We start from the raw sequence: 13268 nt of genomic DNA on the forward strand, positions 1-13268 counted from the left end.
AAGACAAAATGCTAATATTAATACCACAAAACTTTTGATAGTTTACTATCGATACCTTCAAGTTGACAATTCTAATTCCAAACAGAGAAAACACGGCACAATATAGATACATTGTGCTGTTACTTGAGTAAAATGTCATTTTCTGTATAATATAGTCATTTTATAAAATAATATTGAAACATGCATTTAACAGTATCCAGGGTTCCATGATATTTTAATTTTAATATAATCTGATTAAAATTAGATAAAAGAATCTCCTGGAGAAGCAAGTTCTGGGTGAGTCTCATTTTGTCTGTTTACTATTACTGTAATTTACTTCTTCAAACAAAGCAGAAACTGGAGAATCTGGCATTAGCTGCTCATTATATGTTGGGAACAAATTCAGTTCCTCAGGACACAGAAGCACGTTGATGGATATTTTTATTTTACTCGGCAGAAATTGAAGTCAGCATAGTTTTAGCTTTCAATTACTTCCCAAAGTAATACCAATGTTTTAACTTTGTAATGAGAACGAGAAAAACAAGCATGTCTCAAAGTTCTTTAGTAGCATAATTTTATAGGTTACAAATAATAGTATATACTATTATTGAAAAATGTAAAAGAAATAGCATAACCTAGACATTTAGAATGAAAACTCAGAATTAAGATTGAAAACATATTGTGTTATAAAAAATCAAAGAGAGTTTCATCTAGTCTTCATTTTGCAGAAAACTTTTTAATACAGAAGACCTTACTTAGACCTTAACCCCATAGCACTGGGGTTAATAATTTAGCCTTACACAAAAGGCAACTTCCTTTTCTGATAGTATCAGTCTTTTATCATCAATAGAGCTTAAACTTAAAGACAAGTGGAATTAAGATCATATTCTGTCCCCAATTCATGTAAATTAATCATGCTTGGTCTTTTTCTATTAATATGACATCTATCTATACATTATTGTAAATGAACAGATATGCGAAAGCAGAACACCCGCCCTCCCCCCAAAAATCAAAAAAGTTGAAAGTGTTAGTTGATCAGTCGTGTCCAACTCTGCAATCCCATGGACTGTAGCCTGCCAGAATTCCTGTCCATGGAATTCTCCAGGCCAGAACACTGGAGAGGGTTGCCATTTCCTTCTCCAGAGGATAAGGATGTATACAAACAGACGAAGTATATACTATATGTGATGTTTAATAAGGAATTAAGTATTCATTTCTAAACAAAACACATCTAGTACTACATTTTTTTCATGGAATGTTTAGGGTTTTAGGACATCTTTGGGCCTCAAAAGACAGAGAGACCATGAATCCAGGGAGATTTCCTGCGTCTAAGTCGGAGGGAAATGGGCACAGTCACAGGTGGAAGGCAGTAGGTTCACAGCTGGGAGGCCGAAGACTCTGCCTTAACACTGACCAAGAGCACACTGGGACAGGATTTAGCTCTAATCATCCCAAGAGAAAGAAAGAAGCCACACTCTTTGTAGGAGGGGTCAAACACAAGATGAGTGGGGTTCCAACTGCCTCCCCGTGTATGCCCTTAGAGAAGGTTACCAAGCAAACAGCTGCCTGGCCTATGGCACCGACACAGGGGGCGACAGGTAGGCATTAAAGAGAAGGGCAAGTTCTCCACAGTCAAGGGGCTTGAGAAAGGTCCATGGTGCTTCTTACCCTATCTGCTTCAATTTTGCCCCACCCTCCAGGTTCCTTAAATGTTTCTGTGCTGAAATTCTGACCATGGCTTTCTTTTTCTCTATCCATGCTTCTCAGTTCAGTTCAGTTCAGTTGCTCAGTTATATCCAACTCTTTACGACCCCATGAATCGCAGCATGCCAGGCCTCCCTGTCCATCACCAACTCCCGGAGTTCACTCAGACACGCGTCCATCGAGTCAGTGATGCCATCCAGCCATCTCATCCTTGGTCGTCCCCTTCCTCTCCTGCCCCCAATCCCTCCCAACATCACAGTCTTTTCAAATGAGTCAACTCTTCGCATGAGGTGGCCAAAGTACTGCACTTTCAGCTTTAGCATCAGTCCTTCCAAAGAAATCCCAGGGTTGATCTCCTTCAGAATGGACTGGTTGGATCTCCTTGCAGTCCAAGGGACTCTCAAGAGTCTTCTCCAACACCACAGTTCAAAAGCATCAATTCTTCGGCGCTCAGCCTTCTTCACAGTCCAACTCTCACATCCATGCATGACTACTGGAAAAACCACAGCCTTGACTAGATATGCTTCTCAAGGAGGACACAACTAGCATTTGGGGGGGACAATTCACGCTTGTCTGGGGGCAGTCCTACCAACACGTCTGGCACTTTCAGCCCCCATCTACTAATGCCAGTACAGTCCCAAGGTCACTGGAGCAAGCAAAAATACATTCTGAATGCCCCAAGGAGACAAACACAAGGAGCACCACCATTTCAAAACCAGTGCTGCAAGCTCTAGTATCTCATTTAAACCCACAGTGCCAAGAACGTACACAACTCAAATCTACATCTTGTGTCAAGATTTTCCTGGATTTCTAATCTTTTTCTCCTTTCAACTAGACATCTTCCCTTCATGCTCCACAGTTATTTTGAGCTTGCCCCAAACTGAATTCCCTTATCTCCCTCAATAAGCCCCAACCTGCTTTTCTTACACCCTGGCTAATAAAACCATCATTCAAGGTCAACGAGGCAGAAACTGGGAGGCAAACAAAGCTCTTCCTCTTTCTTGACAAGTCCTTAGAATTGTAAGTTCTAAATATCCCTCAAGTCCTTCCTCTTAGGACTGCTATGAGATTCCCATCATCTCTGGCTGTGTTTAGCAATGGCCCCAAAATTTTTACCATCTTCACCTCCTCTCTAATGTAAACACTGTACCACTACCATCTCCCAGGTCACCAGTTCACTTCCCAACTTAACTGCTCATTGTGCCCACCCAGCCTTCAGGAAATAGAAAAGATGCTCAGGAGGAACACAAAAGCCTTCAGCATCTTGTCTCATCCTTGCTTCTGATTCTCACCAGGGGCTCTAGGCCCACAGACTTTAGCTTGACCTAAATCTGCCCAACTGGGGGACGCACCCTAGTCTAGGATGCCTCTGCACACACACTGGGGAAGCTCCACTGGCAACCACTGACCAGTGAGGACCAAGAGCCACAGGGCAGATGCTTTCTAGCCAAAACGCTCTAGAACCCAGGCATCTGGCAGAATAAGAGGCTCCATGTATATTGACTGAAATGAACAATTCTTTATATAGAAAATTCAGTAGGAATAGCCACGACAAATGCATACACCCAGAGTCAGAATGTTTTCATATAATGTCATCTTACACAGAAGGGCTTCTTGGTGACACTTACTGGCAAACAGTGAAGAACTCAAGCAATTATGAGGAGGACCAGACATTACACTACTGAGTCAAATGCTGCACATGCCGTGATCTTAGCCTCCACTAAATATCCCATCACCTAGAGCAACAATTTTCCATTAGGTAAAAAGTAAAGCAATGAAGACAGTCTTGACTATGCCACCCTTAAATAATGCCACACGATCAGTAATCAGTTTAGACATTGTTCATAAGTTTAGTTAAGGAAAAAAATGAAAATTTTATGATTTCTTAAGACTGGAAACTCTTTCATGGGTAGCACACTGAGAGTCACTTTTGGAGCCCAAACTCTGAAAATTCAACAAGCAGGCATTACATAATGAAATAGGTTTTGTAAATCTTCTGAGCACTTTGAATTTTAAAAAGGCCATATTTAAGACTTCCTTGGTGGGTCCAGTGGCTACAATTCTGCATTCCCAGTGCAGGGGGCCCACATTCAGTCCCTGGTCAGGGAACAAGAGTTCTCATGCTGCAACTGAAGATCCCATACGCCACAACTAAGACTCAGCACAAGTGAAGTTGCTCAGTCCTGTCCGACTCCTTGCAATCCCATGGACTGTAGCCTACCAGGCTCCTCCATCCATGGAATTTTCTGGGCAAGAGTACTGGAGTGGGCTGCCATTTCCTTGTCCAGGGGATCTTCTCAAACCAGGGATAGAACCCAAGTCTCCCACATTGCAGGCATATGTTTTACCATTTGAGCCACCAGGGACTCAGCACAGCCAGATAAAAAAATAAAAATAAATTTTAAAAAAACCACTATCTAAAATGAGTGTTTCAAACTTAAATAAACTTTTGTAAGTTATTATGATACAGACATAGGATTACCATGTAGAAGCTAATCATTCTTAGTTGAAATATAACAAGAGATTAAATTACACAGGTAGGCATCTCTCCAAACTAAAACACTGCATTTCAAATAAAAACAGGAAAAAAAATGTAAAGGATAAAGATGCTTCTGTTTTATCATTTAATGGAGGTTGAGATGTTTTTGTTTTAAAAATTAAAAATAGACAAAAAATGTCCAGAATAGCCTCTTAATTATGTTACTATCAAAATGAAAACATTTAGATAAAATCATAAGAGATTTAAATTTTGTCAGGGAAATTAAAACAATAAAATGTTCATCTATAACTGAAATGAAATGACTTATTTCAGGGTTAACCAATAATGCATTTTTTTAATCTCCATTTTATAGCTAAGTTGGAGAGGTTTAGAAACCTTGTCAAGCCTAACCTACTACCTGCTGGGGCCCAGGCTCTTTCTAAATCATGCTCTGATACACGAGCAATGCTATCGAGGTCCAAAGATTCTAGGACCCAAAACATCCTCCGTTCAAGAACTGCTGTTCCAAAGAGGACTAAAAATGTGCACTGTGGTTTTCAGAAAATAAATTCTAATTAAAATCATATCTTACATGTTATAGTTATCAAAACAGTAATAATTCTGTGTAGCAATATAACTAATATAGAGATTTATTGTCATAGTTAAACCAAAGTACAAGTTAAAATGAAAGAGACTCATTTTGAAATCTGAACACCTGTCTAACCAGGACATACCATCTAAGGCTCTTGTTTTGGTCTCTTCACTAAAAGGAGAAAGATTTTTCATTTCTCTTAACAAAATGGGCAAGAATGGTGCTCCCCAAAAAAGCAATGAATGGGCTGAACAAAAGCAACGACTCAGGTTCTAAAAGAGGACTTTTCAAGCTGCAGTGCATATCACCACACACACTTTCTTCTCTAAGGTTCAACAGGTCCTCTGAACATGAATTTTTAAGTATCCATGTCAGACACAAGATTGCCAAGATCTTTTCTTGTGGCAGAATCTGGCTTCAGAAGTTGTGTAACTAGCATAAAATACTAGGAGCTCTCACTGATCTGACCATGAATCCCATCTCTGCAGTAGCCCAAACTCACACACTAACCTGTTCATCACGCAACGTTCAATCTTGCGGTTCAAAAGGAAAATCTAGTATGCCTGCACACAGAGACGGAGCCAGGAATACATTCACATTCCCATCACTGCCTACCTGGCTCTGCCCTAAAGTGAACAACGTTCAGTGAACAAATGAACAACGTCCAGATTCACCAAGGGTATCCAAGTCCTTGTGGCAGGTCCAGCCTTTGTGGGCCCTGAAGCCTATACACTTTGGAGGCCCTCTAAGAAGAAATCAGGCACTATAGCAAATATTTAAAAGATGCCCTTGCAAAGTAAGCAGACTTAAAGCTTAAGCTTCACAAGTTGAATGATAAACCCACCTTTGACTCAAATAAAAAATTGTCAATATTCAAACCATTTTGACCACCCAAAACAACAACTTTGCACAGCTCAATTTAGTACACCACTGCACAAGGCTCCAGAACAGCTATGTAGTTCCTCAGGACAGAAGAGTTCCCAACTGAGGTACAAACTGAGCTTCCCGCCCTCATTAAAAATATAATAATAATGAAAGTTCTTCTAACAGTGCTTATGGAAAGTGAAATAGGGCAAGCCTACAGAAATCATTATGGACACTATGATTGCACTTTAAAAATAATATATACCTATCTTAACAAAGCAAGAGTGTGAAAATGTAAACAAGTAATTTTTGTATTTAAATGTTATGATCATGAGTTACTTTTTTCTTTTCCAACTAAATGTTGTTATATTACTGGCATAATTAAAAAGGAAAAATAAAAGGGATAAAATAGGGAGAAAAACAAGGAATATGGAGACCTCAGATAAAAACGTCTGCTGTGTCGATTTACTACACACTTAGCATCTATTTACACATCAGCAATTTGAAACAGACTTTAAAATTTACTTCAAGGGACAAAGATAAAAGCCAATTGAACAAATGAGAGGCTTCACACCTCTCCTTTTTAGAGAACCCAGATGTTTGTTAGTAAGGAATATCTAAAGGCAAATGAAAGTGAACTTACTTTTTGCTTGCCTCACAGACATCTGTAATATTGGAGAAAAGATGGTGACTCTCGGTTTTGGTCATCGTATCACTCAGTGCTTTAGAATTTTTAAACATTCGTATCAAGATCTCCAAACTGAGTAAGTATGAATGTTCAGAGGATATGACTTCAAAAATAGCCTGATGAGGAGGAAGAGGAAATGAGTTGTTAATTCTTTCAATTAAAGAATTTAAATTGAGCTGTCATAATTCTGCTATAAGAATAAGAGTATCTTTAAAAATGCAAAGCTGTAAGTATAAAAAAAAAAAAAAGTACATTACCAAACTACTGTCTTATATATAAGGCACATACACCCATATTTTGAGAAGCAGAGTCACTGGCTAGAGTGTAAATAGGAAAAAATGAAGGCACTTGGCATCCTGAGGTCATGTTTTGCCAGAGGGCAGAATCTCTGGGAGGAAGCTAGGGCAGGTCGTAAAACCTTAGGGTGACATTCATTAACCTTTGGGGTCATCTCCTCCAGCCCTGATTTCAAAGCATGCTGTTCTGGGACAGTGAAGATTTATGGACCTCCCTTGGGATCCAGAGACAATTTCTCACAAATCCGTTTCTTCCCACCCCTGTGGGTCCTTTCTCTCCCTGTGTTTTAATTCAACTAATTTGTAGTTAATATGAGCAAATATTCTGGGTGTATTAAAGAGCATGACTGGACCTACCCTCAAAAGGTTCTTATCAGCCACAGGAATTCTTTTATATAAACTCATACAATTGAAAGTAATTCTGTCCAATAAGCCACCCTTTCTCCTCTCTTCAGTGTCTCAAGAAGGAGTGAAGGACCCTCAGCAGAAACTCTTGGTGTCAGGCACACAGCGGTGGTTCACCTGATAAGCCTTCATTAACGATGAAAAGCCAACCCACATATGTAGAGAGATACCAACGCCCTCTGTAAGGAATTCATCTCGAGCCTTAACAAAATCAGATTCTCCTAGAATGGCCAGGCAGAGAGAATTCCTCCTCAGGGAGGGGTGGTGAACATCCTTGCGGGCTTGCGATTCCCTTCCTGCCTGGAGATCTTCCCTAATAACAGAGCCACCATCACCTTGACCTCCAGGGCTCCTCCCCTTAGGGCCCGGCCCAGAGGGACCCAGAAGAGTCTCCTTATAAGAACTAGTGCCCCAGCTGAGGTCAGGTGGGAGCAGGCAGGCACAGGCAGGTGGACGCCCCGCTGCCGGTGGGCGGGCCGTCCTCTGTAATACTCTGAATCAGGTTAGTGGTGCTAATCTCATTGTTCACCTCTGTTCCTAGCATCCATAATCAGGTAGGTAAGTCTTACTTCAACGTGCTGATCGAACCTTGGTTGTGTTCCAGGGACTTTAAGTGATATAACCATCTAATGATTATGTCATTAGATGTAAAGACAAGGACGTTAATAAGAGTTTCATTTAACTTGTATCTTGTGTAATTCAATTCAATTAATAAAATTATCCCCAGGAAATGTAATACAGACTAAAGAAAGTTCACTCTTCCTGACCAAAAATAGTGGATTTCAGGTTGTTGATGGATATGGTGCCTTGGAATGATTAAAAACATTTCAAAGTAGAGGCTTTTGTAATCAAATCCAAAATGTGAAGATTCAAACAAAATGATATGATAAACTATACAGAATAGATCACAGGAAAAGATGAGTATGTGGTAGTTTAATATAATACATTTAATGTAATAACTTAAAACATCCTGCATTAGAAACATCAACTACTTAAAGGCAAATCACATTAGATCTGTTAAATATCAGTATAAGAATAGAAATAAATCATAGATTTGCTGCTATCATTACATTTTTATATCACAAATCTGAATAAATATTCTCAAAATGTAAGGGAAATGGAATAGATTTAAAAGAAAAGAAATATTCTAATAGGATCAGGACCCTGGAGAAGCTCTTGAGCTGTTTATGCCACAATGTTAATAGTAAAAAAAAAAAACCGCCTACTGTCTATCATTAGGAAAACATATTTAGAAGTATTTATAGAATGGAATACTATATAGTAGTTTGAATAAACGACCTAGGTTAATATGTCTTTACATGGATAAATTTTAAAAACAATGTTAAATGTAAAAAGCAGTCAACCAAAACATATGTTCAGAATCATATCATCTATCTACATCTTAACAGGCACACACAAACATATGTACATAAATCGATGTAATATGTGAACAGATGGATACACATAGGTTCATAATTATAGTTGTCTCTAGGGAGGAGAGGAAAGGAATGAAAGGAGGAGAATGTAAGACTTCTATTTTATTGAAAGTCATATTTTCTTTATAAAAATTAGAAAAATTATAAATGTAATAATTTTTAAAATTCTCTGTGATGTATACAGCAATGTTATAGTTATTCTGATTTTTTTAAAAATAGTCCTATAATTCACCCTTATATTTTTGTGTAATTGCAAGCCAATGAAATAAGAAAGGGGTATTTCATATCCTCTATGGAATTTATTTATATGCATATATATGCCTAAGCTTATTTATCTCCAAACCCATATGCATAAGTCAAAATGAAAGTGCTTTGAGAACTTCAAAATATTATTACAATGAGCAATTTTCTTAAGCTGCATTTACTAAATTTCAAGTTATGAAACTATTGCTATCTGTTCTATTTTTTATTAAGCAAACGTGTTTTGGTATAATTTTAGATTTCTAGAAATCTTGCAAAGAGGGTTCAGAGTTTTTCCGCTATCATCCTTTTTCAGTTCCAGAATCTAATCAATGTCTTTTCCATTTTTCAACATATTTCTTCCAATGTAAATATTATACCTGGACTAGGTGCTTTGTTAAGTTAAAATGACATTTTGTTTTTAGTTTTTGTTTGCTTAATTGCTCAGTCATGTCCAACTTTTTGCAATCCCATGGACTGCAGGGTCCTCTGTTCATGGGACTTTCTAGGAAAGAATACTGGAGTGGGTTTCTCCAGGGGATCTTCTTGACCCAGCGATTGAAACTGGGTCTCCTGCATTGCAGGCAGATTCTTTACAGTCTGAACCACTAGGGACTAGGTGCTTTGTTAAATTAAAATGTCACTGGGATATTTTAAATTTTCTTTTCTGGGAGCTTATATGTAATTTTATTTGACAATAATCACATAACCTTTTTGTAAGAAAAAGAAAAGAAAATGAATATGCTGTCAGAGGAAAATGCTCAACAAAACAAGCACCCCTGAGAATCCTAAAGAATCTGCTTGGTAGAAAATACACCTTTCGGAACTTCCCTGGTGGTCCAGTAAGACTCTGTGCTCCCAATGCAGGGGACTCGGGTTCAGTTCCTGGTTAGGGAACTAGATCCCACAAGCTGCAACTAAGATCCAGCACAGCCAAATCAACTAATAAAATTTCGAAAAAAAAAAAAAATACCTCTTGTCGCTTTCTTTCCTCCTGGCTAACTGTCTGAGATAATCCATTTCTTTTCACCTAGAACAAAAAGCAAAATAAAGTTGAGCTCGCTTACTTTCATAAACAACTTCTTTATTATGTAAGGCATAATTCTATGCCCTTCAAATTTGAATTAACTGCAAAATGCTGGATTCAGTACATATTGAGTCTCATATCCCTCAGATGACATTTAATCACATTAATAAATTAGCATAGTACAACATTAAAGGAATGAAAAGTGTCTAGAACCCTACCCAACGCATTTGAGTTAATTTGTTCTGGTCTTAGTTCTGGCTATTCCTAAAATAATTACGAAATTAATCTCCCAATTCATAAGTGAAGAAGTCCCTGATAATAAAAAATAAAAGAAAGAAAGCTACCACCCTAAGTAAGAGTTTACTGCTTAGAAACCCTGGTCAGTGATACGGTATCCTTATTACATTGAAAGTGTAATTTTAACACCATGTGAACACTCTGTGAAAACAGAGACTCAACGGAACACCAATGCTCTTTACAAAAACCCAAACAAGAAAACACAGTCCTCTTGGCCCAATTTCAACAGGTTTTGGGGCATATTTAATTTTGACAAATAAGGATGTTAATCTGATATTCTTTGATGAAGCAAGAGTACCTGCAAGAGCCAAGAATGCCAGTACCATACTTGGAATAATGCAGTTGTGTCCCTAGTTGAATTCCGAAGTCCTTATCGCAACTGTTACACATTTCTACTTGATCGCTGCAGTTCCTACCAAAATTCAGTCTCTAACTCAGAACAGAGGTTGAATTATGAACCCCATGAAGGCAGGACCTGGAGTCTGTTCTAATATACCTGGCCCTGAGTCCAGCACATGAAAGACATTCATGTTTTTCAGTTAGAGTTTAACGAAAAGTAAGGCATGCACACAAGACCAACCAATTAGATCTTGCACTTAACAGAAGAGCAGCAAAAAAGACGAATGTCCTCCCCTTGTGTGAAAAAGCAATAGCAATAAAATGTAACAGAGGTCTCCAAACTTTCTGCTATCTACTTCCTAAAAAAGCTAAAAAACCATCTTCCCTTTAGACCCATTTTATGTTGACATTTCAAATTTTCACCCAAAATTTAAAGAATCTTAAAGACATATCTTCCTCTTAATTGTAAATCTAGACATTTTAACCATGTGCTATCATATTCTTTTAAATGGGTCGCGAAGAGTCGGACACAACTGAGCAACTTCACTTTCTCTTTTCACTTTCATGCACTGGAGAGGGAAATGGCAACCCACTCCAGTGTTCTTGCCTGGAGAATCCCAGGGACAGCGGAGCCTGGTGGGCTGCCGTCTATGGGGTCGCACAGAGTTCAGACACAACTGAAGCGACAGCAGCAGCAGTGGAATATAAAAACCATCATGACAATATCCACCATCATCCACTTAAAACATAAGAGGATTTTACATTATTCTTCTTTCTCTTTTGAAAACCCATTTCTGTCCATTTTCCCTCCAAATTTCCTGATATAATGCTGTGTCAGAGTATTTAATTAGTCACTCTAGCATATTTAGGGCATAGGTTTTTACATTTAATTTTCTAAAATTTCTTGTGATCGATGAGCTTTAAGTATAAAGACTCTTCTGGATTGTATAATCACTACAAACACCATTAATAATCCATAATCAAAATGATGCAATTACTGCCAATTTCAATGCATTAAGCACTAAAAGTAAAATTTTACCAAGAATGCAACTCTGAGTGATACAGGGTAGGGGTATATGGTGGCTTCATTAAAGGAGGTTTTGCTGAAACCAATATTTCAAATTGACCCATTTTATTTTGTGCTGTGATTTAACATGCTGACACGGGGCACCAAACGCCAAAGTAAGATCTGAGATGGGCTTTCTTTAGAAAAATGGCAAAAGGGGTAACTGTGAAAACTGAAAACTGGAGAACAAAATCTGGTGTAACACTAACTGCAGATACACTCTCAGTTTTAGAGAAAGAATGCCTAGGAATTGAGGATCTGGAAAATGGTCCCCTTAAAACTGTTCCTGCCTACCTCGCCTGGTCTTGCTGAATGCAGGCATGTGATGTGTACCTCAGTGTGAAGACCGCTGGTATACAGTTCTTTACATGGTGGGGTCAGGGAAATAAAGACAACTTATGTTACTGCCTTCAATCTGGTTGTTAGAAAAGATTATAGAGAGTAGTACAATAGAGTAGAAAGAGTCCTAAGTCAATAGTAAAATCAACAATCATTTACTGACTGCCAGGAAATATGCCAAGTATTTTATATCCCTGTGATCACTGAATCCTCAGAAAAACTCTAAAAAGCCAATACTATTCTTATGCCCATTTCACAGACAACAATAACAACTAAGACTTAGGATTCCAGATCACATAGCTAACAGATAGGAAGGCCAGGATCCTCATCCAGGTATACCAACTCAAGGGGTCCCGCTCTTAATCATGATATTATCAGAGACAGGGGACCCCCAGTTTTCCATGAAGGCACCTTATTTCTAAGGTTGGGTGACTGTCACTAATGATGATCCCTTCTAATGCCAGGTCTGCACCAAGTCTCCATATGTTTGTTGTCACTGCACATATCATGGAATGTTCTCAGCCTTATCTACCATGCTGACACTGGGTCAGCCTGTCGGCAAGAAACCATGGTTAAAAAGGCGTCTTCATACATTTTAATAAGGGAGGAGACTGGCCAAAAGAATGAAACCGTTCAGAGCTGCTCCCATTTGGTTTAACATTGAGCAGGAATTTCACAGGATTTCCTGCCTGACTCAAAGCCCAGCAGATCAATATCCTGGCACTGTGCCCATAGTCTCAGCAGGTGATGTCATCAGCAAGAATTTCCACGCCACTAGCATCTCCATCCACAGCTACTACTCAGTTCAAACCCGGAAATCTTAAGGGGAAGAAAGTAAAGCATGTGGGCTTAGAGACCTAGCCAGATACATCTAGGTCACTGAGGGATTAAGAGTACCTCATCCTATCACAAAGGGAAGAAAAAAAAAAGGAAATCCCCAGCTAAAGCAGTTGCCCTTCTGAGGGAGAAGAGAGAAGGTAGTTTTGAAAAAGGCAAAGCACTCATACATAGAATTATCATCTTTCACCAACATTAATAAAAAATGATCAAACATTCCTTTAACCAAGAAGTCACCAATTAGAAACCAGTAGCCCATACAGAACTGACTGATAAAGAAAACAAAAGGTTCTAGAAAGTACATTCTTGGGTTATAATTAAGAAAGCTGACACATTCAAGGATCCAGAAGGCCAGGCCTGGAGTTATGACAAGCCAGCTCCACCTGGCTGACTTCCAGACCACTGCTTGGGGCCCGGCTGGACGGGTTCTTCTCCGGAGCCAAGAGGAAGCTTTTTGTCCACCTGAGATCTTCCACATGCAACTCTAAATTACACAGTACCTGAGAGCAGGTGCCTGGAGGCAGACGATCAAGAGTGGGCAAGAGGGTTTCAGAGACTGAAGAATGTGGAAAATGAAACCAGAAAAAGAAGGGGAATGGGGATATATAAGTGGGCCCCACAGACACTGGCAGAAGACAGGCAGGAGAATGGGGAGAATGAAAACACAGAGCAAAATGTCA

At 38.9% G+C, this 13268-nt stretch overlaps 1 protein-coding gene across 3 annotated transcripts in view; it reads right to left on the reverse strand.

Annotated features, from left to right (window-relative positions):
* Positions 1–13268, reverse strand: part of ARHGEF26 (Rho guanine nucleotide exchange factor 26) — a 141574-nt gene that overhangs the window by 103436 nt on the left and 24870 nt on the right. For all 3 annotated transcript variants that reach the window (XM_015092586.3, XM_004003236.5, XM_042235375.2), the window contains 2 exons: positions 9657–9713; positions 6262–6422 (listed from right to left, as the gene is read on the reverse strand). In XM_015092586.3, coding sequence (XP_014948072.3) covers positions 6262–6422; positions 9657–9713 — 218 coding nt within the window. The remainder of the gene's footprint in view (positions 1–6261; positions 6423–9656; positions 9714–13268) is intronic.

The sequence above is a fragment of the Ovis aries genome, chromosome 1 (assembly GCF_016772045.2).
Source record: "Ovis aries strain OAR_USU_Benz2616 breed Rambouillet chromosome 1, ARS-UI_Ramb_v3.0, whole genome shotgun sequence".
NCBI lineage: Eukaryota > Metazoa > Chordata > Mammalia > Artiodactyla > Bovidae > Ovis > Ovis aries.